This window comes from Parambassis ranga, chromosome 24 (assembly GCF_900634625.1).
Source record: "Parambassis ranga chromosome 24, fParRan2.1, whole genome shotgun sequence".
Classification (NCBI taxonomy): domain Eukaryota; kingdom Metazoa; phylum Chordata; class Actinopteri; family Ambassidae; genus Parambassis; species Parambassis ranga.
Window position 1 is genome coordinate 10,850,949 of NC_041043.1, and position 24,213 is coordinate 10,875,161.

Genomic DNA, 24,213 nt, shown 5'->3' on the forward strand with positions numbered 1-24,213 from the left:
TTTTTTTTCAGAGCATCCAAAACCTATGTTACAGTACACAACCAGTCCTCATCTTTCATCACAGAGTCAACATCTTCATCACTGAACTGCATAATCATTTAGAAAACAGGTCTTTTTTTTGTTGTTTTTTGTTTTTGCAATACAACCCCCAAGTCCTCGTAAATGTGTTGTTTTTTTTTCAACTTCGTCTTCCACTTCTTTTTTGATCCCTTTTTGCATTATTGTACAACGAGATGGTCACAGTCGGTAAATATATCGAGACAGAAAGAGTGGCACTATTGCAAACTTGCAGGAGTATGGAACGATCAACTGTGTCCTAATACTGAGCATGCGTTTTTGTCAATTTGCTACTGCCGTGTTATCATTTATTTATTTATTTATTTTTTTATATATATTTTTCAGACAGGTTTTATTTATAAGACTAAAATCTACCATTTGTCATGCAGAGAACGCACAATTCACATCACTTGGAATGCAATGTCTAATACAGCTACAGAGAGAGTCTAGTTGCACATTGTCTAAACAGTAACTCAATATGATTGCAATGAAGGAAAAATGTACCAACAACTGCCTTTTTGATTGTAAGTGCTCTTTGCTATCCCGTTCAAACTGCTGCTTAGTTAAACTTTGCTCATGTTTTTTTTTTGTTTTTTTTTTTTTTTTACATCAGTCGTCTCCCTTTTTCCCGTCGTGGCAACACCAAAATAAGGAGCATGACAGTAGCCTAAATGGAATGACACAGATTTACTAAGACGATACTGAGATACTGAAAAGGAAAAAGAATCAAAACAAACAGCTTGTATAGCATTCCTATTATATACTTGTCATCCAGAGCAGTGTAGTTTTATATATATATATATATATATATATATATTATATATGATATATAGTAATATATGATATATATACATATATATATATATATATATATATATATATATATATTGATAAAGAGAATAAAAACTTCACAGGTGAGCTAGAGAGCCATCAAGTCAGCACTATATACAACCTTTGGAAAGAATGATATACGGAGTATAAGAAATCATCTTTTTACGAGGACAATCATCTTGAAAAAGCTCGACAGACAACACACAGAACAACATTTACAATGGGGAGGGGAGGTGATATGTGCATGTGTGCAAACCTAGAAGGTCAATACCATGATGAAAAGCATGTCAGCGCCTGTTGTTGATGTGGGACGCTGAGACGATCGCGCTGCTCTGGGATCAGGGCGTTTAGCCACTGCCCAGCATCTTTGTGGCGCGCTGGTTGGCCTCATCAATCCTGGTCTTGTTGGAATCAGCCTGGAGAAGGGAAAGAAGAAGAAGAGGTTTTTATTGTACTGGAGGCATCCATCAGTTATAGGATCTGTGGGAGTTTGTGATCTCCTGAATCTCAAGACAAACCAGCTGTCTTGCAAGATAGAGTCAAAGAGCAGCCAAAAGTAAGATATAATGGTATCAGCTGCAGGTCTTCAGGCCCAAAAAAGCATTATTTTAGAGCTTTTACTTTGAAAGTGATATGTATGATGTAAGGACTGGGCTGCTACGCTGTGATATTATATATCATTGGTATGCAAAGGTACAGGATTCCTCAATCTTATGTGCGTAATGTACAACAAATTCATACCTTCTCCATGATCCTGTCGATCTGGCGGTTCTGGGTGTCGATCTCGTTGCCCATATCCAGGGCCATGTGGCGCAGGTTACCGATGATGCCACCCACCTGCTCCAGGTTCTCATCCATCTCATTTTCCCGGGCATCGTCTGTTACCCTAAAAACACAAAAAGGTCACAAGGTGAAGACACTGCAGAGTCTGCATGTACAGCAGGTCACCCGCACGCAGCACAGGTCGCCATCTGTGATGCTCTCTCATCCAGATTTCACCTCTGATCCAACACGGAGCTGAGTGCTCAACTCCGGCCTGACATCTGGTCTCGGCAAGAATGCTTTGCAATGCAGCTCTTAGTACTTTCTTTGTGATTTTTGAATCTTTAATGCAGATTTTACGTGTTTATGTGTTGGTCTGCACAGACTGTGGTTATACCTGATGCAGAAGTATGAATCCAATTCAGCTTATGGAATCAAAACAGCCTAAATCAACTAACATATAGCAAAGAGGCAGAGCGTAGCACACATATATAGCTACATAGGACACAAAGGAACATCCTGTGGTTAATAAACTAGATGTATTGAACCAATTATTAGTGGAAATTTACAAAATAAAAAAAGTTTACATTACAGTTTGGTGCTACTTTTATATCTGCATACATTGTTTGGCATAACAGTTACAAAAATCTAGGTCTGTCTGATGTTCCTATATATTTATGTATGTGTGGCCTCCACTCATTGTACCAACCTTATGGTTATCATATAAACCAGATATGTACCACCATCACAGGGGTGCTTACACACCTTTGTCTTCATCCATGTTGTTTAAGCTTTAGGTGTGGTAGTGAACTGAAGCTCCCCTCCCTCCTACCTGCGGATAAAGCCTCCGCTGATGGCCATCTGTTCGCGCTCGTCCACCACGCGGGCGGGCTGGCTGGCCACCACCCCATCCTGGTTGTTCCCCCAGGCCTTGCTGGCTCCGCTCTTCATCCTGGCAGCAGCCACGGAGGAGGACGGGGAGGAGAGACAGTTACTCAGACAGCTCGGACTGAGGGATTCATCATTTTACCTCAAACAGGCTGGCCTCCCATTAGTCAAGTCTACAAAGAAAGCCTTGGATTTGAGGAACTGCAACAGCATGTGTATATGATCAGCTTACACAAAGGTGTTAATTGGTTTCATGCATCCAGCACATAAATATATGGTGGGGACTAAGACTAAGTCAAGCAAAGCATAGCAGGCATGGACTGGTTGGTAGATTGGGTTTAGTAGGTACAGGCTCATTCTGCTGCAGTGTGTGTGATGTTATATCTTTTAGGTATATAACATACTGTTCAGAATCAGGCAAGTATGCTAAGTCACACTTCATATCATCTAGACATGCACTTTAATAGCTGCAACACTTAAGAGTGACTCAGTAAGAATACCTTGTCTTTTTACTTTGTTTTTTTAAACCAATGTACTTCTGTTGTCAGCCCACCCCACTCCCACAGTTAAGTGTCCCAGTGTGACAGAAAACAGAGAAGAGACAAGCTTTTGGCAGACACACAACATAGAGTGTACAGGACTGTCACATTGTTAGGAGGACGACGACGATTAATGCGGAGAACAAACTGCCAAAAGACAAAAGGAAACAAAACAAAACAAGAAACTAGAGGGAGTCATTAGAGAGTGACACCATGTTTAACTTCTGTAACCCAACCCACCCCCCCCACCCCCCACCCCCCCACTGGCATCATGTTTCACCACTTTCCTCCCATGTTCTGAGTTCTGGGGTTGTCAGGTAGCGGATGAGTGAAGATAAGGATTTTAAACTGATGATCAAGTCTGTGTCTCTGTTGAGAGCAGAAAGCGGACCGACAAATACAGCTGCACAAACATCATACACAGTCGCAGCTCGGCTGCACGGCTCTAAAAAAAAAAAAAGTCACCTCACTCTGCCTGTCAAACCTCACACCATCAGGTGCAGCATCTGTTCTGGCACACAACTGTCACAGACAGGCTGGGGAAGGTAGCAGAGTATTTTTGATTTCTTTAGATATTGTTTTATCTCTATTTACAGAATATGGCACTTTTATATTTACATATCTAAGCATTTCTCTTTCCATGTTATCAGTTGCTGAGTTGTGTTGTTTGTTAACTGTGGAGTGCTGTGTGAGTGTATTCTAGCTGTATCAGTGCTGGTGATGGCTCAGCCTCCCACACTGCTTTTATTAATAGAAATGGACTGAGGCAAAACTTCACTTAGCTCCCTGTCCCTGCTGACACACACACACACACACACACACACAAACACACTACCCCTGTCTGAGTCCTTTCACTTTGTATCTATTGTCTTCCTTCTCATAAAGGATATAATGCACATCTCTAATCAGCTTAGCGTTGATTGAACTGAGATGATCTGATTAGATTTTATGGTAAAACTGAACTTATCCTCTGTAATTCATTCCTTAAGTCACCTGAGCTATCCACCAATCACTGTCACTCAGAGGGCCAAAATAAGAAGGCATTAAGCAGCGAAAAAATCTGGTGTCAGCTTGTTCTGACAGACGACCAGCATGCTGAGGGGATTAAGACGTAGACTGAGCAGCAATGCTGGAAAAAAAATCCACCGCATTTGTCTTTCTAGCATCCTTCTACGTGTGCATCCAGATTGAGTCGACTTCCCAGCAGGCTATCATGGCACTATCAGCTGTAGCTGACCTACATGTGAGCGAGTTCCCCACGGGAGAGGGGGGTTTAGCGAACAGCAATGTTGAACAGCCAGTGAAGGATAAAGGCTAATTTAGCACAGCGCTCTGCAGGAGAGGCGGCACTGCAGAGAAACTGCAGCGGTACCAGATGGGGGGAAAAAAAAAACAAGGCAGGAGCGGAGCCGGATTATTTGCACAGAGCCATGTGAAGTCCAGGGTACCATAAAGTACTGTACATGCACAGAGGCATGATGTACCCATTCTACAACATCAAACATGACTTGATCCCTGAAAGCGTTTCACTGCGCATGTGTCCTAACCCAGTTTTCAGCTCCCAGCAGCCCCCTCCTGTTTCTCTCTCCTTTGCTTTGAAAGTGTCATACTGTCATTTTGTTTCTTTCTGTAGAGCGTTCGCTGCTTTTTCTTCCAGCATTTGACAGTTTTGCAGCCCAGCATAGCTTAACTCTTCACTTTTAACACCATTCTTTCATCTTTTCTCTGTTCTCATGTAGAAAGGACCGCGCTTCTGTTCGCTTGTGTACGCATTGCAGCCAATACATTCACAAAAATGTGACTGTAACTACCTTATTATTATCATATAAAGTATTCTTGCTAGCGCTTTTTAGTGTATTATTCTTGAGGGAAACGTATCTGTTGTAAGCTTTAAACTGCCTTTGTAATTTTCAAATATAAGAGAAATATTGTGTTACTTTTGTGTTTTCTAAAACCTTCCCCATTTAGTTGAGTTGCAAATGTTCACCAGTGTAGGCTAATTGGCACATAAAATAATTTGTTCATCATCACCATCATCATCATCATCATCAAAATCATCACCATCTACATTATTAACATCAGCATCATGATCTTAGCATCATCATGTGTAGCATTGCCATTATGGGTTGCATCGTCATGCATGCATGAGCATTCAGAGGATCATGCTCGCCAGTCATTCCATGTCATTGGCGCTCAGTGGTTTTAAAAAAATGGCGGTGGAAAGGGAGACAGGGTGTTTAGAGGGAAACAAAAAGGTCTTGTTGCCTGCAAAAAGGTGAGGGTCTACTGGATGTTAGAGCGGTGTGGTGGTGGTAGAGGTCATGCAGATGAGGAGAAGTGTCAAACAGTCCTGGACCAGGCTGGCCAAAGGCATTTTGGAACCAAGATCACTAAAGTTACAGCTGGTGTCAAAACATTAAAATGATCTGAGTGCCAAGATGCTTCGGGAGCCCCAGCCCTGCTCTTTTGGTCTGAATGTGTGTTCTTGCTGCTGGGAAGGCCAATAGTTGCTGTGAGATCATTGTAGAAGTCCCCACCCCTCCACCCTGCATCAATACATAAAGAATAATACTCCTCAGGTGGAAGTGATACAAAAGCGGTAGGACTTTTGCAATGGCTTCACCTGCATGTAGATATCATTACAAAGGTGTATGGAGGAGTGGAAGCTTAGAGAATAGGGCACTTGGAGAAGGGCACTTGGTAGAAGGGCGTTAAGAGAGGCACTTATTGATGAACCATGGCCTTGGCTGAGTGGGGGAGAGCTTATAGTATGTGGAGGACTGGACTTTTAGAGGTTTGTGAGAGTTGGGTCTAACAAGTCTTTGCACCGGTGTCTTGACTGAATGAAGAAATACAAAATAATCTGAAAGTGAGACTTTTAATTATACGGTTGTACTTTGATAGCATGTACAACTGGGACTATGGGATGCTTGTTGGTCAGTGTTTGGCCAATCCAGTGGAGAGGATGCCATAAGAACCCAAGGCTGCTGCATGTGCCCGCATGTGTTGTGTCATTTGGCCTTAAAGTTGAACTGAAATTGAGAATCACAGTTGCTAAAAATTGGTAAATCAGGTCATCAGATTACTAATCCATGCAGTTATAACCCAGAATGCTACCATACTAATCCATTTATAGCCCATACAATGTCCCATCCCTCTTCCAAGAATGCTAGCCCTGCTTGCTAACTCAGAATGCTAACCCATGCATGCTACCCTTTAACCATGTCTTTGTTTGCTTCTCCAGCAGCGTTTCCTTTCACTACCGTGTTTGCTAACCTGATTGCTAAATCTGTTCACTGCTACACTGTTTCTACTTAATCATCCAAAATGATTTTCAGATTTCAGTTCGACTTTACTGTGTGTGAACGGGGCAGAGTTTAAAATATGTCATGTCCACTTGTGTCCACCCTGGATGGATGACAGGTTTAAGGCCCAGAGTCAGTGTTTATTTTGAGCTGGAGCAGAGCGGACTATTGGCTGATGGCCATCATGATGTCACTTCTACCTCGGTTACTTTTGTTTTCTTATATATTTTGTCTCATTTTTTTTTTCAATGGCAGGCAGGCAGGCAGGCAAGCAGCACCTACTTGTTACATGGACAGGAGCAAAGACCACAGAATTTCCCTAGATCGTTCAAATTCTTTTCTGCATCCTTCATGTCCTTATTGATTTGGTCCATTCCCTCCTCGATGCGCTCCAGTTGCTCTGATTAAACACAAGTCATTTATCCCCCACAGAACGAAGCACGAGGAGAGAGAGAGAGAGAGAGAGGGAAGAGAGGAGAGGAAGAGAGAGAGGACAAAGGAGAGAAGACAACAACTTCAGACACTCACTATGACGAAAGAAAGTTAAACAAAAAAGTCAAAAAAAAAAAAAGAGGAAAAACTGGACGCCACCACATATGTAAAGAACCTTTGGGGCACATTGTCAGTACCTACTTGTTACATGGACATATGAAAAGCCCACAGCATTTCCCTAAATCTTTTAAATTTTTCTCGGCTTCCTTCATGTCTTGGTTGATATGGTTCATGCCATCTTCAACACGATCGAGTTGCTCTGGTCAGGACAAAGGGATGACAGTAGTGGAATGAATTTCATTGACTGATTGACAGAAATATGAGTTATGATGAGCAGCAACTGAGTCGTCTGTGTGTGTGTGTGTGTGCAGCTGAGTGTCAGGGTGTGAGCATCGATCTGGTGGGGGGAAAAATACAATTATGTGCACTTAAGGAATTTTTGGCTCAAAAAGCCTAAAAGAGTGATGTGACTTCACAGCCTATTCAGTGAGTCGGTTGAAAGCCGAAATCTTCCAACTTTGGTGTTCAAGGAACAACATTTCTGGAAATTTGATTGAATGAACAGTTAAAAAAAAACACACTCTCAGATATGATGCCACAGCTAGCAGCCAGTTAGCTTAGCTTAGTATTAAAAACAAAACAGCTAGCTTGGCTCAGTGGAAAAGGAACGGAACATATACCTTCCAATTTGGCTTAGCTTAACTTTGACAGCTTTATGACACCAACATAAATAAATCCTCTTCTACAGTTCTGCCTGTCAGTTTTACATTTAAAGGTACGATAGGAGATTTCATTCTGATGCACTTTTTGTTAAATTAGTGTAACTTCTCTTTACAATCCGATAGCAACCGATTAGTTCGGCAGGTTCGCATTAAAACAAAGAATATGAATCATCCGTGGAAGCTATAAAATGCTAACTCTCATCCTGCTGTCACTCTCATCCTGCTCTGCGCGCACTAGAGAGGTACGTGCATGATGGCCGAAGTCACAGACCGCAGCTCGTCTTCAGGTAATGTGCGTCCATGTGATTGGGAGTCGTAGATTCGGAGTGAGCTCCGAGAGAAAGGGGCGTGTGTTTACTTTCGAAATCTGGCTGACTCTCACTGAGTTTTCAAAATCTCCTACCCTACATTTAAAAACATAGAAATATGTGTCTTTACTGGGAGGTGGTTGATAGATTTTTTTATGCAATGATTTTCTCAAACTCTTTATTTATTGGCACCTTAAGTAGCCTTTGTTGCATGATATGTGACAAAACACTGTAATAGCCCAATATTAAAACACTATTATTATAACATTAGAGTGGTATTAATCTTCTTATCTAACTTTGGCTGGTCTATTATTAATGCATGTGAAGCTACTCTTCGTTGCTGTGCATTAATGTAAAATATAGTATTAGAATGAATCACATTTTATTTTACATAGGTATGAGAAGCCACAGAAAATGGCTCTCATAGGCTGATCACAGTGCATGGTGGACATATTTTGCTTCCACCATGAACCAAATGCTTCTAAACCCTGCCGGTGTTGCTTGGTCTGGTTTATTGAACATGTTCCGTGTGGCTGGAAGGATTTTTAGGTGGGACTGGATCCTGTTTTTCTGAGCGTCAGAGCCTTTGTCATGCCGATGTGTTGGATGGTGGTGTGGGCCGTTCCGCGGCATTGTTTGTGATTAAGGGAAATACAGTGCAGGCAGAGTGTGAAGCGGTGGTGCACGGTTATATATGGAGTGAATTCAGAAACTAGTTCACTGACTTTTTTTTCTGTATTTGTAAAATCCCTGGTTGCCATGCATTTATGTTAATATATTCAACCAATAAAGGAGCTCATGTCGAGTTAGTGTAATTACGGTGAAGTGGGTTACGGCATGCTTTCTTTATTACAACGATGGTCAGGGAGAAATGTTTACTGGCTGAAAGCTATTTGTTTCTCCAGTATAAAGTACTGTAGAGATATGGGGCCTGCCTGGACAAAAGTCAATAACGAGGGGTCAGAGGTCAGCTCAGGCTTACAGCCATGTGTGTGTCCACCCAGCCGTTTCAATTGGTTTTTGGTGTAGTGATCCTGCAGGTGCAGGAGGACAGTGCTGAGGACACTTGGGATAAAGAGGATAAATGGAAGGTCGGAGGAAGGACAGAGCTTTCATCCCCATGAGTGAGCAGCCATGTCGGTGCAATTAAGGCTCCGGCTCCCCTCTTAAAGAAACGAGGAATTAGTTTAAATGCCTTTAAGCCAGTAGGAGAGCTGAAGGGCTGCGTCCTCCCTGGAGCCATTTGGAGTGGCTTTTACTAGGCACAGTTTATTGTGTTCTCTGTGAGCAAATTTTAGAATCACAATCCGAATCAGAGGTCCTTTAATCATCCCCACAGGGAACATACTGCATCTAACCAGGAATTGTACAAATCAGAATATGGATCAGACAAGTGGTTGAATATTTTGTCATTACCAGCTAAATCGATCGTTTTTCCTTCTCCTGACTGTCAGCAGGGTGGAGGCGCCTGGTCTACTGTTCTCAGACCTATTGAAAACTCCTACAATAAGGGGGCTACACAGTAATAATTTGAGAACCAACCATTAACCAGAACAGTGTAATAGAGTGTGTCCAGGTTTTTCTTCAGTTATAACAGATCTGAGAACAGCCGAGGAGCTGCACTGCCACCAGCTGCCACACCAACAGACTCCATTTCTGACCAATAAATAGAGCTGTTGAGCTGTGAGGTGGTTTTGGCACTGCGGTGGTTGGCATTAAATATTCTTTATAGGATTTGTTCATGTTTTTTTTTTGGCACTTTTGAGATAAAAAGCTGCTAGCAAATTGAAAGCAGTTAAGCAAACGAAAAAGGAAGAGAAAAAAAATGTTAGCTAAAGAAAACACAAAAGTTAACAACAGAAGCTGAAAGAAAGAAAACACCCCCGAAGTTAAACTTGCATCCTTCATGAATAAAAGAATAAAACCATGCATTAAAATCAAGGGCTGAATTAGAACTTATTACTTTAAAGAAATCAGGAAATAAAATGCATTTAAATGAAAACAAGCGACTGCATATGAAACAATTCATTCAATACCAAAACATTAACTTTGCTACATGGCTAATTTATTATAATGTCATAGTACCAACAGTTATTACTTCTATATGTTGTGTCTACAAACATGCCACATCTCCCCTCTTGTGGACTTACCTCCCTGCTCATCCAGCATAACCAAAGTCCTGATGCCAGCATCTTTGCTCTATTCCCCCAAAGACAGCCAGGTGGGAAGGTGGTTTGGGATCAGCGGGGTGGGGGTGGATAAAAGGAAATAGAAGGTCAATAATGAGGCTAGATCTACAGGCTAGAACTAAAAGTGGGCACAATGGAAAACACCTACCCTTGCTACAGTATGTATACAAATTAAAAAAGAAAACAAATACCATGTATTTTATCTGAGCTACCCTCAGAGTAAAGCTCTGAATGAACACAGAGGCTATTTTAATTTATCATCACCATGTCCTGGGATCATTTGTTGATGTTCCTGGTGGAACAAATTAGAATTTTTTTTGTGTTGCTCCCCCATCTTGAGCATGTTTTCTGGGATTGATTAGAAGAGGCAAAGGTCATTTGGTCAATACATATTATGCAGGAAACGTGGAAATAGCTCCCAGGAGAGTAACAATAATAACCCTGACCACAAACAAGAGCGCTCATTAAAATGCGAACACTGCCATTGTATTTCTTAGTGGCCGTTAATGTACAATCCCAACACTTCTGTAGCATATTGGAGGCTGCATTTACATCACGTGCTTCTGTTTCATTCTACCACATTTATCATGTAATTCTTCTAATAGTACTGGAACATCTGTCCAGCTGAGTCTGCAGGAGCATTCATCAGTAAAGCTATTAGGCAGTAATAGGCTTCACAGACTGTGTAGCTGCTAGAAAGAGTTTGAAATGGAACAGGGTAGCTACACCTGCTAGGTCTTACTAAGACGTGGCACCTGGCTCAGCCTGATAGGCATAAATAAGATTATGGTCTGCCACACACACACACACACACACACACACACACACACACACTCCAGGGATGCATATATATATATATAAATATATATATACACACACACTGCCACCACCCCCCTGCCTGCTCAGCAGTTTGGGAGGAAAGCCACATTGAAGGCGAGAAGGGAGCAATAGGAAGCAGGTGTATAAATTATTCTGTAATTCAGTAAGCCTCTGTCGAGTAAAATCCCAAAGTAGATGAAATGTGTCCCGGAGGAAACCCAGGAATAATCAACCATGATCCCATACAGGAGTGAGGACGCTTCAATGCAGCTTCCTTCATAAGTCGCACATAGTGATGAAGCTGGGCTGCAGCACTGCTGAATGTTTCATGTACGCTGTCTTTAGACTGATTTACTATCAAAATAAAATGTTATTTTTAACATTATTGTTAATTGTAGCTGCATGTTAGCTCCGTGTATTAACTCAATGCAGGAAATTAACCCAGGAGGAAGAGCTTACACACAATCACTTCAAAGATGTCTGTCTGGCCCACTTCCTCCATTTTCTCACCCAGTGATAGTTCCAGCAGTGCCTGGCTGTTGCTGCCACGATTTTTTTTTTTTTTGCATTTACTCTGTATCAGCCGCCTTCCTTCACTTTCTGCTTGCACTCCATCTTTCTGACAATCTATTACACTGAAGGAGCTGTAAACTTTCTCCTCCGTCTGCCCCTCCTCTGCAGTACAGTTGAAGGGTGGAGCTGCACTGTGAGACGTGTCGACTGATGATCAATATGACCTTGGGAGCTTCACCCCCCCCCCCAAACCCCACCCAGCTGCTTGTTCACTTCCTCCATACATCACCCCTCCCTTCCCTTTGTGCCCATTTGCTGTCGTGTTCACTCCCAGTTTAAATATTAAATGAGCATATTCACAGTGTTTATATGAAAGTGTATATTTTCTCTCACTGATGTCTCATTTCTCATAATGTGCTATTCACACCGCTGCTGTGTTGACGCATGGCTCAACGCCCGACATCCCTTAATGGATACAGATAAGAAGACTGCAACTGTAGATAACAGTTAAATGTTCAAATGTAATGTTTGACTGACTTCTAATCCTCCAGGTATCAGTGTGTGAAGCTAAATCACAGCTTTTTTAATTTGCTTTCTGTTCCATAAAGGTGCTGCTTCTTCTTCTCTTCGTCAGTAATCTTCCTTTTTAGTGCACACGTGTATAACAAAGAGCTTCTCACTGTCCTCTCTGTACTGGCACACATGCAGCTCTGCTCCTGTGAAACATTCTATTGTCTTTATCTAGGGTGCTTATTGCTACAGTGTTATGTTTATTGCGAGTAGCTCGGCGTCCTCTGTTGGAAAACGTGAACAACAGGGACATTGTGTGAAAAATTGTAAAGATGCGTCAAAAGAAATCCACACATAAGAATATGAACCTGTTCTTGGTGTGAGAGTTTCTTGCCTTCCCAAATTAAATCAATCAGATATAATGATTTTAATCTTCTTTGTCTCTGATTTATTACTATCATAAATGTTACGGGTGTCTCTTACCTCTTCCACCAGCTGCAGCATACGGCGGGTGCTCTCCAGTGACTGTAAAGAAACAAAACAAACACTCAGTTTTCATTTGAGATCAGAGGTCAACCTTTAAACACGTTCTGTCATCATTTGTGGGACTTTTTTTCTTGTTATGCATAAAAAAAATAACAAAAAAGAAAGCAACACACTCTCTACGTCATTCAATGAAGCATAAGTGAGCGTGCATCAACACAAAGTGGAGTCAATTTCTGCACTCAGCAGGACACAGTAGGGATCAATATCTAAATTTTATTGGCATGAGTGACTGTCTGCGCTGCCAGATTATAGGAAGTCGCAGTAACACATTTCTATGGCTTATACACACATATACAGCAGCTCTGCTAATGCATAAAAACAACCACATGATTGCACTCAGAGTAGGCTTTGAACCCTGTGTCCATCCCTTCCACTGACTGTAGGATGTCTATTATTAGCCTGTGTGGTGATACATATGTAACTGCACATTCCACTTCTCTCTCTAAGAAGTCTGAGGTTGCAGGGATGGCGCTCTCTGGTATCTTGTCCTTCTTACATAGACACAGCTTCGGCTCGCTGTGAGCTAATCGTCTGGAGTGGTGGGGGTTGTTGGATTGGGAGGCGGCGGTGGGGGTGGTTTGTTAAGCAACGAATTGTGGCACTGAGCAGCCATTTTTTGATGTAACTAGTCCTCTTTTCCTCCTCCTCTTCATCCCTTTCAACTCATCCGTCTCTGTTTAAATTCTTTCACACGTCTTTTTAACATATTTTCACCTAAAGTCAAACACTCCGACACTTTCCCTGATACTCACATATTTTTGTGTGAAATAACTATTATTATTATTATGAGACGTCTTTGTCTCTGCAGATCTGCCGCCATTTTGTGCATGCCGTATGTTCACATGCGTGTGTGTATTTAATATTCTGCTCAGCTGTGCCACTGTGAGTCATATGTGAAGCTGGAGGGGTGTGGGCTGATCTGCTCTGGGCCATGACGGAGACTTTCTCCCTCTCCCTCCCTCTCCCTGACTGATTGCTGATGAAACACACACACACAGATGAATTCCTCCACATAAACAGAAACACACAGTCAGTTTTGTACAGAACTTGCTCATGAGTTCATTTGGGTCACCGCTGACACACGCTCAGCATGTTATGTAAAATCAGATGCAGCTTTGCTCCTTCATCACCTGCACACACACATATATCCACGCAAACATTTAAAGTCATTTCTCACATACTGATGTCATATGTCTGTGTGTAACTGCGCCTGAATGAACGCTGGCAATCACAAGTCTGATAAGTGTGTGTGTGTGTTGTTCTCACCTCATCGGCCAGCTGGTCAGCGCGCTGCTGCATGTCTGACAGCTCATTGCGCATGTCTGCGTCATCTGCCATGGCTGCTGGATGTGGGGGGTGGAGAAGGTCTCCAACAGGGAAGAGAAGATCCTAGTGGGAATCCGGGGAGGGCTGTAAGATAGGGAAAAACGAAAGCTTTTAGTAACTGTGATATCAGGGAATGAACGAGTATCAGTATTCAAACCCACAGCATGCTGCATGATGCTGCATGAGGTAAATGGAGCAAAAGCAGCAACTAAATTAAAGTATTTATCACATAAACAGCCTTTTATCCTTATAGGTGATCAAAACCCACTACATGTGACAAATTTCATAACATAAGTCATGAAGTATCAGGTTTGGATTTGGTGTCCATACCCAACTCTCTGTTTATTGTTGCAGGTGGATAAAGAGGCTGCAGTTTTGTTTGGACTGACGTTTGCAGAGAAATCTTCAGACAGAGGGGCTTGACTGGGATTTTGGAGGATTAGCCACAGAGACACATAAGCAGCTTCTTAGCCCTGCAGGGATGATGCTTTCCCCCTGGTTTAGATCCTGAAAAGCTAATGAGTTGGACTTCTCCAGATGCATGATTACTAGAACAAGTTGTCATGTTTCAGATGAGTTAGAGATTATCAGTGGATATGTCGACAACACATCATCGCGAAGGAGCATCCATCCATTATTTAAACCCATTTAGGATTGTAATTCCTTCCCACAGTTTCCTGCAGTAGTGCTGCTACAGTGATGGAATGCACTGCCTTTAAATGCACATCCTCTGGGACATAAGAAGTCCACATGTGCAACAGCTTCATCGTGCTTCTAACTGAATTAAATGAAGGGAATACGACATCAGTGCCAGTGCCTCTGAGAATCAACACAAAACAGCAGCTTCAGAAGATGCTGGCTGATTGTTTCAGAGAGAAATGTTAATTCATGTTTAACGAATCTACGCATATGAAATCAATTTGGTATCTATCAGCTCATTTGTTTGGTGTTATGACTCATTCTCAGTGCTTAGCAATTTCCAGCCACAGCAGACACTACAAGGTCAACAACCACAGTGGAGGTCAGGAACTAAGTCAGAGCTGAAATTTTAAGAAATCTTAAAACGCCAAACAATTTCAGGTATTGGCCACTGCTCGGGTAAGGAATGAACATCTGTGAATTGTCAGATGGGTTTGCCCACTTTAAAGTGTCTCAGCCTGGTGACTGAGCGGGAGGTCTGGTTGCTGTTCTGCCTCAGAGGTCCTGCTGTACCCTCTCTGTCTGCTTCACCCACTTATGTGCCCGGATATGTTCATAACAACATCTGCTAGTTACACAGTTGCAACACACATGCAGAATATCTAGACAATATCACAAAGCACGTCCAGGTCTGAATCATTAAAGCGTCTCTAGGTGGAATATAGATCCATAATAAAGGTCTTGTATGTTTGTGTTTATGGCAGCTTTGATTTCTTACCCTCTCTCTCTGTTTCTGTCACTCGCCTGCATTGCTTCACATCAGTGTCAGCCATGTTGGGTTGCATAAACCAAGTGGTCAGTGCAGCGCAGTGCGTGATGTCTGAAACACTCTCCAGGATGACTTGTTGAAGGAATACTGGGCATCATCATTCGGCCTGTCTGGTTATATAACCAAGTTCAGGCGATTAAGTTTTACAGGCCATGCTGACCTTTCACTTAATGTCTCAATTATAAGCTCCCAGTTTTGCATCTTATCTGCTCTCTGCAGCTTCAGACTGGGAAAATGACTTTCTAAAGAATATATGAAGAGAAGACTGAGTTGTCTTAATGAAACATCTCATCAGAGGAGTGACTGATGGGGCGATTTCAGGATACAGCACATTTGCTGCTATTGTGCTACAGACCGTTATCCTTATTGTACAGTGATGGAACAGGTCGAGACAGTCTGACAAAGTGAGCTAAATGTCTTCAGAGATCGACCATTACAGGGATCAAACTGGTGACCTGTGAGCTGCAGAGTCTTTAACCAGAAGTCTGTCATCCATGAAATGCTTCCTCTCAGAGGACAACAACAAATTTGTCTGAAGATTCCCATTGGATTAAATGTTGGCCATCCCATCTGAGACGTACTTAATTTTTAATTACTCACTGGAAGTATTCTGGCTGTCAACAGTTTGGAGAGGATAGTAAACTCATAACTGGAAAAATACTGCTTTTTAAAAGGGGCTTCTTGTGCATAATTATCATAACATAATTACTGGAAAACAATGTTGTTTTGCATTTTTTTGTGATCTAATAGCTCTTTTGCTGCCAATATAAACCCGATGAGTATTCACTTAACTTTCCGCACACTGCAATATTTATCTGTGATTTTTTTTTTACAAATGCATGTAAGGCATTTTGCTTCATGTAATTAACAACAAGCACTTCATTTCCACCAAACATCTGCCACACAGATGGCTCCAAAGAGCCTCTTTCCATTTGGTAACACAGAATCAACAGCCACCACATCAATCTCCTCTGTTGATCTTCAAACAAATGAATCCACTTTTGTGTGTCTGGGTTAACACACACCTACACGTCCTCTGCCCCTGAGTTTCTGTCACCTTTTCATCATGTGAGGTTGACATCTATGCCGGGAAACAGTAAAAAAATGTGACCGTTTGACCTCAAGTAAACAGGATGCATTAAAAAAAGAAACATTCTCGGCTACAAGAAGATCTTATGCTGTCGTGGTATTATATGTAGGTATACACAGTCTTTACTACAGCCACCAAAGACTGTGGCAGAGTGAGAATTGCTGATTAGAAACACAATTTAATTTATGACCTCCACAAAGGTGCTGTAAAACATGATATATGACCTGGATAGCTGTCATCACAGGTTTCCAGGCAATTATTGGAGCTCTGCACATTTATCACTGGGATTTGAAATAATTGGTTGAGCAATAAAAAATGGCTAATTCTTGCGTTCATGTTCTGTACTACACTTTCTGCATCACAAAATAACCTCCATGAATTTTTTAAATAGTACGTTCATACTTCCAGCTCTCTGTCTTCTGCCCATCACTGTGTGTACTACCTTTGAAATGACACCATGGGAACACACACACACACAAGCATTTGAATGGAAGTCTATTTAAAAAAGTGTACTCTCTGTACCCTTTTTTTGCTTCAGTCATCTAATGGAAACAATAGCTCTTTGTTCCATGCACATACAGTTAGATGTGTGTCTCTTTTTGCACTAAGAGTGCGACTGTGTGTATTGGCTGCCATTTTGTTTTCTTTCTTGAGTCTGACTCTGATGTTCTGTCTCAGTCTCTGCGTCACACATTTTCTTCTTAATCTTTTAATGACGGATCTTTATGAGGAGTGTAAGTAATTCACAAAACATTAAATAATTAAGTGTGATTCATCTAGACATGAACTTGATTAACACACTGTTTATGCCACAGTAAGTGGATTCAAAGGTCATCGTCAGGGCCTGGTAGTTAACTAGTCATCCTGGCACAGTCAACAACTTAATTGTGAAGGTTACATCTTTTTTACGCGCTGTTGTTGCTCCTTAAAGAAGATTGTAGGAATAAAAGTATTACAGTGAAGAGGATTGTGTGTCTTTTGAAAACATAGCTTAATTGCTTTTGGCTTCACATGAAAAAGTTCAAGCAAAATTATATCTAATAAAGTAAAAATTCCAGCAGCCCTGGTGGGGCGTAAGGATTCTGTGCCTCACAAAGCCTCTTCTATCTACACTTAATTACAACAAAACTACAGCAAGCCTGAATAACATTAACATGTTAATATTACTCAATAAGACCAAGCGTCATTACAGCAGGAGCTCCGTCTCCACAGAGAGGCTACCATCAAGTGCTGAAGTGACGACTAAGCAGCTTGTGCTAGATTGAATGTCATGAATTATTGACCTTAGAAGTCCAAGACCCCATCACTTATTCATCTGGACCCACTATAACCATCTGCATCCCACAAACACATGGCTAAAGAGGAAGAGGAGGAGGAGGAGGATGATCACAGTGCAGGCCACCTATTTTTAGATGGAAGATAATAGTTAAGAAGTTCCAGGTGAAGTGTGAGGCTGATGGCACTCAGAGAGGATGTGAAAGATTTCTAGTTTCTGTTTCTGGTCTGAGGCTCCATACAGGTTCATCACTCTGGGAGACAAAAAGACATGGAACTTCTCATCATACATTCCAGCAAGCAAGATAATACTTCAAGGAAATACACTAAACACAGCTTTTGTACTCCACCACCTCTATTCTCAGATCTTAACTTGCTAGTTAGCACTGATAACAAATGCCTGTGCCCAAAACAGGAACCCAGAAGCCCACGGCCTGCTATCTGATCCCTGGAAGCTAACATTTGCCTGCTAAACATTTCAAACATGTTAAAGTTAAAATGCTGCTAAGTCAGCTATGGTGATTTTGGACTGAAAACACAAAGATTATGAATGTAAACTTGGGTTAGAAAAAGGGTCATCACTGTTGTCAAAGAGCTTACAGATGAACAATTAGTAAAGAAATTGTTCAGGATGTAGCACACTGGACTTAAACAGCTCACTGAAAAGAATATACCCCCTGCGATTTAAAGTAAGATCACGTTTACACACATGAAAATCCAATCTCCATGCAGACCGCACATCTATCAAGTGAATATATTGATTATTATAGTGAATAAAAAAGTGAAATTTGGTCAAGCAGCACACATTTTTCATAGAAATATGAGGAGGTTTGTATCGCGTGGACAATCAGACATGCTCTATACGACGTCTGTTATCACTATTTAACCACTGGGTGGGTTGGGACCCCACATACCATGTTCAAATCTAAAACATTCAGATATAATCTGTATCATAGTGTGCCAAAAGGCATGTTACATAACACACTGGTAAATTCTACACAAGACATTTTTCTATCCTTGCCCACAGAGGTTTACAAAGCCATGCATGGTAGAGGGTTGGAACAAGGCTGATAAAATTGTATTTAATTATTGCTACATGGTGACATTAGTATATAGTCATGTGAAAAACTGCTGTAGAGTTCCTCTATTATCATGCAGCACTGAAGTGAGGCATCTTATTTATTGTCTCCCGAAGGTGACGTTGCAGCTCCAGAGGCCAGATAGACGCAGTGTGAAGACAAGGGCACCTGGTGATTTAAGACTGACCCCCTCTATCTATCTCCCTATTGGTGCTGAGCTGCTCGGCTCCTTATCAGCCAGCTCCCTGGTCCTCAGAAACAAATGGCAGGCAGACAAGAGGGGACAATAGAAATGGTGCAGATTGAGGTGTTTTTAGCTTCGGTGTAAAGGTGAGGAGAGAGAATGTCTACAGCCTACACCCCACAGCCACATTTATAGCCATGTGAATATTACAGATGATGTTGTCACTGCTTGAGGGCCATAGATATAAGATCTGACAAGCAAAACATGACAGGGATACATGCTCATGGGTTTATGTTGGCAGCAACGCTGAAAAGATGAATCCAGATGTTCTGGCATTTGGTGGTGCAACATATGACCAACCACCCACCAAGCAATTTCTATACAGCCTGTTTTGAATTGGAAGCACAACCTCTATTTGTTTTACGATGCAATAAATGTCAGGGCAGCGTGATGTGAAGGCTCTGTGGGTGAAAAATATAGCAGATGTCTTCTTTTTAATATCTTCATGTTTGATGGAATCCCAGGCAAGGATGTTCAGGCAGGCAGCCGTAGAACACCTTTTTTTTTAAACCAATGCTGCAGCAGACCACCAAACTGCTATAACCCATCCATATGGATACATTTCATTACTCCTTCTGTCATGGCTGCTGGATTATAATAGCACATTTTCATCTCAAAAACTCCCCAAGAGAATTCTGATCAGGAACTGCATGAGGTTTTGTTCACAGTTCAACAAGACATAATCCCAGGTGTAAAATGACTCCCTACTTTCATCATGGTCACAGGCTACAGTAGCCACTCATGTAAAAGGAGGTTGAATATTTTAAAAATCGTGTTGTGTATATGCAATAAAAAGCAAGTCAATCATATTAAATTTACTTTTTTTGTTAAACAAATTGAGGGATTTTAATCCTAATCCTCTGCCAAAACTAAGCAAATTATTCATGTTAAATGGTTGAACTAAGTATCTAAGATGTCAACCAGGAATCTTTATATTACAATATTTTGTATTTATTACAATATATGCAGCTCCAGTGCTTGTCTGCCATAAATATCAGTAATACCGAGACACAATATATTTCAAGGCATTACATTGTCAATAGACATTAATGCCAGGAACACATACTAAGTCAGAACTGGCAGGTTTTAAATTCAGACTGACTCACAGGCTCATAAAAAACTGACTACAAAGTCCAGATGTATGATACATTATACAGCACACCATCATGTCCTATAATACACGCAGAGATGGTGACATCACACAGAATATTTATCTAGAAAAGCCCCATACATACCAGGCGGTTTGATTTTTATTAAAGCAGTGCAGAGGCTAATCTGTACCAACCGGTCAGCTGCACTGCAGCATCATAAATTACACAACCTCGCAAACACACAACACATAAAGTCCTCCGATCCTTCGGTGAACATCGTCTGCAGTCTTGTGTTTGCACAAGCCTGATCTGGTCATATTGTCCCTGCACCTGACCACACAATGCTGTGTAATGTAGAGCGCAGAGGGTGTATTCATGTTGACCCGAGCAGATTAATTGCTGACTTTATGCTTCACTGACACAGGAGTAAGATGTCTATACGTGCTTTTATTTTGAAAGTGAAACCTTAAGTGGTGGATGGTTTGCAATACGATGTTACAATAATACACGGTGCTAATGCTCTGGTGAAAAATAATATGTTCGAAGCTACAGATCAATGTGAAACTTATACACATGCACACATAAAAATATCAGCTTGCCATAGTAAAATCTGAAACCCACACATTACTCCTGATGTATATCTGTTGTCTCCACTACATATATATTTAATGGGAACAATTATCTGTGTAATACACATTTAGCCAATTTTAGTGCATGATTCATCCTGACAGACTCTCACTTTAACAATCACTGTTATTTTCTCTTTTTAAATCCCTCTCATTAATTGAAAGTATAAAACTGTATCCCTGTGAGAGCAGGAGAGAAGCCAGATGGCAAAAAATGATGACAGTGCCTGACAACGCAGTGGATCTGCCGCATAGATAATTGTCTGACAAATGTGGCGTTTAAAGGGTAAAATCTTTTTTTCCAGTTCCAGAAAATCTTCAAAAACGAAGAGATAATATTAACTTTCTGTAGCTGTCATATTTCTCCTGTGGTACAGTGAAAGGTAGGACAAACAAAGCTAAATTTAGTCATGCTTGCTGAACGAAGTAGTGAGAAGTACGTGGCAACCAGTCTCTGTTAATAAGACTCTATGTAACTGAAATAAAAACACATCACACATTATTTTAACAAAAATGTGATTATGTTACAGTTATTGGTTTTTCTGAGAAAAAAAAAAAACATTACTGCAGTCTCTCTCTCTTTATGCATCGCCTCAGCCTCAAGGCCTCGGAGCGGCCATTTTGTTTCTCTGTTTTTGTTTACATGCAGAGTGTCTCAGAGAAAGTGAGACGGTGTCCCGCAGGGCTTACTGGACAGTATGAAAAAAGTGCTGCCCTCAACCTGACTATCACTTAGCTTTTTCACTCTTGTGAAATTTTAAACAACACGGTCAGCTCGACTGACTCTGTCCACAGTAACACAACCAAACTCCCAGTACCTGGGAAGCTATACAATTATATCTAATGCGCCTAATATGTACACAGATTTAGAGTAAGAAATAATTTAGTGCTTTAGTATAGTGTTATAGGAACCACAAAATCATACAGTGTGGGATAAGTGAATGTTAAACAAACAGCTTATTAAAGGTTATTTATTAAGGGTTAAATGTTCTTTGATAATTATGATAAGCCTAGCCTCAACTGAAGTGTTAATTGAACAGAGAAGTCATGCTGAGTTCAATGCTCAGTCCAGGAAGCAAGGACAGTCTGAGACACTTGAGCCGTGTCTCCTGCGGCTGTGGACCGTGAATCCAAATCGTGCATGGGGAAAAACATGCAGCTAATATCCAAACCGCACCGTGACAGCAAGCGCAACAACAGTGGTAGGCTCCCAACACAGAGCACTTTAGATGCTGATGCTATAGGATCTTAAAAAAATGCTCTCAAGTGAAGAACTGCAGTAGCCTAAAAAGATCAATTTGTTCTTTCTCCAGGTCATGTTTCAGAGACATTCGTGACATGCACCTGACCTCGCTCGGTCATCGTTAAGAATAAAATGTGACGTTTACTCTTAAATCAAGTATCTTCAATGTGAAAACAGCAGCACCTGCTTCCTGTTTACAAATCCCACTGAGACTTAATAATGGGACCAAATCTTTCTGTTTAGATACATTAAAGCGTTTATGGAACGTTTTAATATTTGATTGATGACCGCTTAAACCTTTAGGCTGATAGCCTTTATAAAATAGGCTAGATAGAGAAATAAAGACCTGCATCAAAACACGCAATGCGCAGCCACCTGGCTCAGTATTCAGCAGCATCAGTCAGGGCCTGTGGTTCAATTTCATAAATATAGGCAGCCATTAAAGTGGCAACAACGATGGCCAGGGTGTTAAACAATCAGCGGGTGGTGACGGTGTTGTAAGCCACTATCTATCCTGAACCATTCACAGTGTGTGCAGTATAGGCTTGAGATCCCCTCCCACCACCAACATCCCCCCCCCACACCCTGTTTCTGTCTCTCTCCCTCTCTCTGCAGTCCAAACAGTGCAAGCCGCATAACATGATGTGGTATGGCGGTCATGGCAACCAGGGCATCCTCAGGGGCTTTACTACACTGTAGAATATGCTCTGCTGTCGTTATGAACACATACAGTCTCTGTACTATACAATCTGCCTTTTTTTAAAAACACGTATGACAAATGTAAGCCTAATCTCTAAGTGGCTATTGAAAAGATGCCCGGTGATGTGTCAGTTTAATCAACCCTTAAGTGACAGCATGTGTCAGTGACCATCGGCCTGCTGCCTATGCACCATATGGTAGCCTAATGTAAAATAATTCATGGTGCGTCAGACATCAACATCACTCCAGCACTGCCGCATCATCACACTTCAGGATAACCAACAGTCTATAAAGTATCTACTTCTGCATCACCAGGGTCCTTTATTCCTCGTGGTACAAAATAATCCACATATATTTACAATAGAGTTTCAATCTAGATTATGTATTGGACATTGCTGGACTGCATGTTTTTGAAAACAGGTCAGATTTGGCAGCACATTCCCTCCACAGCTTTACATGTAGTGTGCATGTAGCCCCAATGCATCAGCACACAGACGCATGACTCCCAGCTGCTACACACTCAGCGCCTGTGGAGTGCTCAGGTACCGATTTAGCTCGCAGCCATTGTAAGCCGTGCGTGCCTGATTGACAGACAGCGCTCATTGACAGTTTTGTGTGTCGCCACGGAGACGACTGGCTGGGAGAGATGGATGGAGAGTAGGGGGAGAGGAGGATGATGAGGTGGTGGTGGGGGGGTGTCATAGTGCGGGTTTCACCGCGGTCCTCCCCAGCGCTGTTTTCGCCTGAACACCCCCCTCCTCTCCCCTCTCTCGCCCACCTTCACAGCAGCGGGGTATTTTCGTGCTCCCTTCATGCCTTCGTCACGTAAATGTGACACAGATGTGGCTTGTGATGCAAAAAAAAAAACTACTGCGTACAAAGAAAAGGGAGCGTCGCATTCATAGAGCTGGATCATGCCCCCCCCCCTCCTCCTGTTTATGTCGGCTACCCTCCTCCCTCCAACTCCACCATGGCGCAGTTTACTATTACATGACATTCTCTCAGTCACGCTAAATCCACCGCAATCACCCTGGCTCCTCTTTTTTCAGATCGACATGGATTCTGCTTTTTATTCTCATTTGGCTGACATGAGTGCGACAGATCCATGATTCATGTCTCATCATATCGCTGCGACATCAGCAGCCTACCTGCTGCTTCTGAGGAGGAATATATGAGGCTCACTGATTTTGAAGAAACCCCCCCCCCTCTTCAAAATGGCTGGGCAAGACACGCATGGCTAAGACACAACCCCCGCATCCCCCCTTTAACGATGCGGTCTTTAGAGTCCGGATCGACCTGCTGAGGTTTTCTCAGTCTCACCTCCTTGGTGCGTGTTTCTTCTCTGGCGCTGTCCACGGTACTGAACCGCTGAAAACGCCCACATTGAATATGCGCATTTTAGCGCACCGCATCCATCCTCCCCGCTATCCACTGCGCGTTTGAGATTTATCACCCGGGAGGTCACGCATTGCCTTCCTCTCCACGTCCTTTGCTTTCTACAATAAATGCCGCACATTGTCCACTGCATCTACACACAGCCAAGTTCATACAATGGGCTCATTATCAGAAAACATCAAGCGTCCTCAAAATA

The 24,213-nt window shown here is 41.9% G+C and overlaps 1 protein-coding gene across 1 annotated transcript in view; it reads right to left on the bottom strand.

Moving 5' to 3' along the window:
- The window catches only part of snap25a (synaptosome associated protein 25a), a 24,466-nt gene continuing 253 nt past the window's right edge, over positions 1–24,213 (bottom strand). The window contains exons 2-8 of the mRNA XM_028398118.1: positions 13,748–13,891; positions 12,419–12,460; positions 10,055–10,103; positions 6,665–6,782; positions 2,483–2,602; positions 1,630–1,774; positions 1–1,304 (exon numbers count right to left, since the gene is read on the bottom strand). Coding sequence (XP_028253919.1) covers positions 1,236–1,304; positions 1,630–1,774; positions 2,483–2,602; positions 6,665–6,782; positions 10,055–10,103; positions 12,419–12,460; positions 13,748–13,819 — 615 coding nt within the window. The 5' untranslated portion in view covers positions 13,820–13,891 and the 3' untranslated portion in view covers positions 1–1,235. The remainder of the gene's footprint in view (positions 1,305–1,629; positions 1,775–2,482; positions 2,603–6,664; positions 6,783–10,054; positions 10,104–12,418; positions 12,461–13,747; positions 13,892–24,213) is intronic.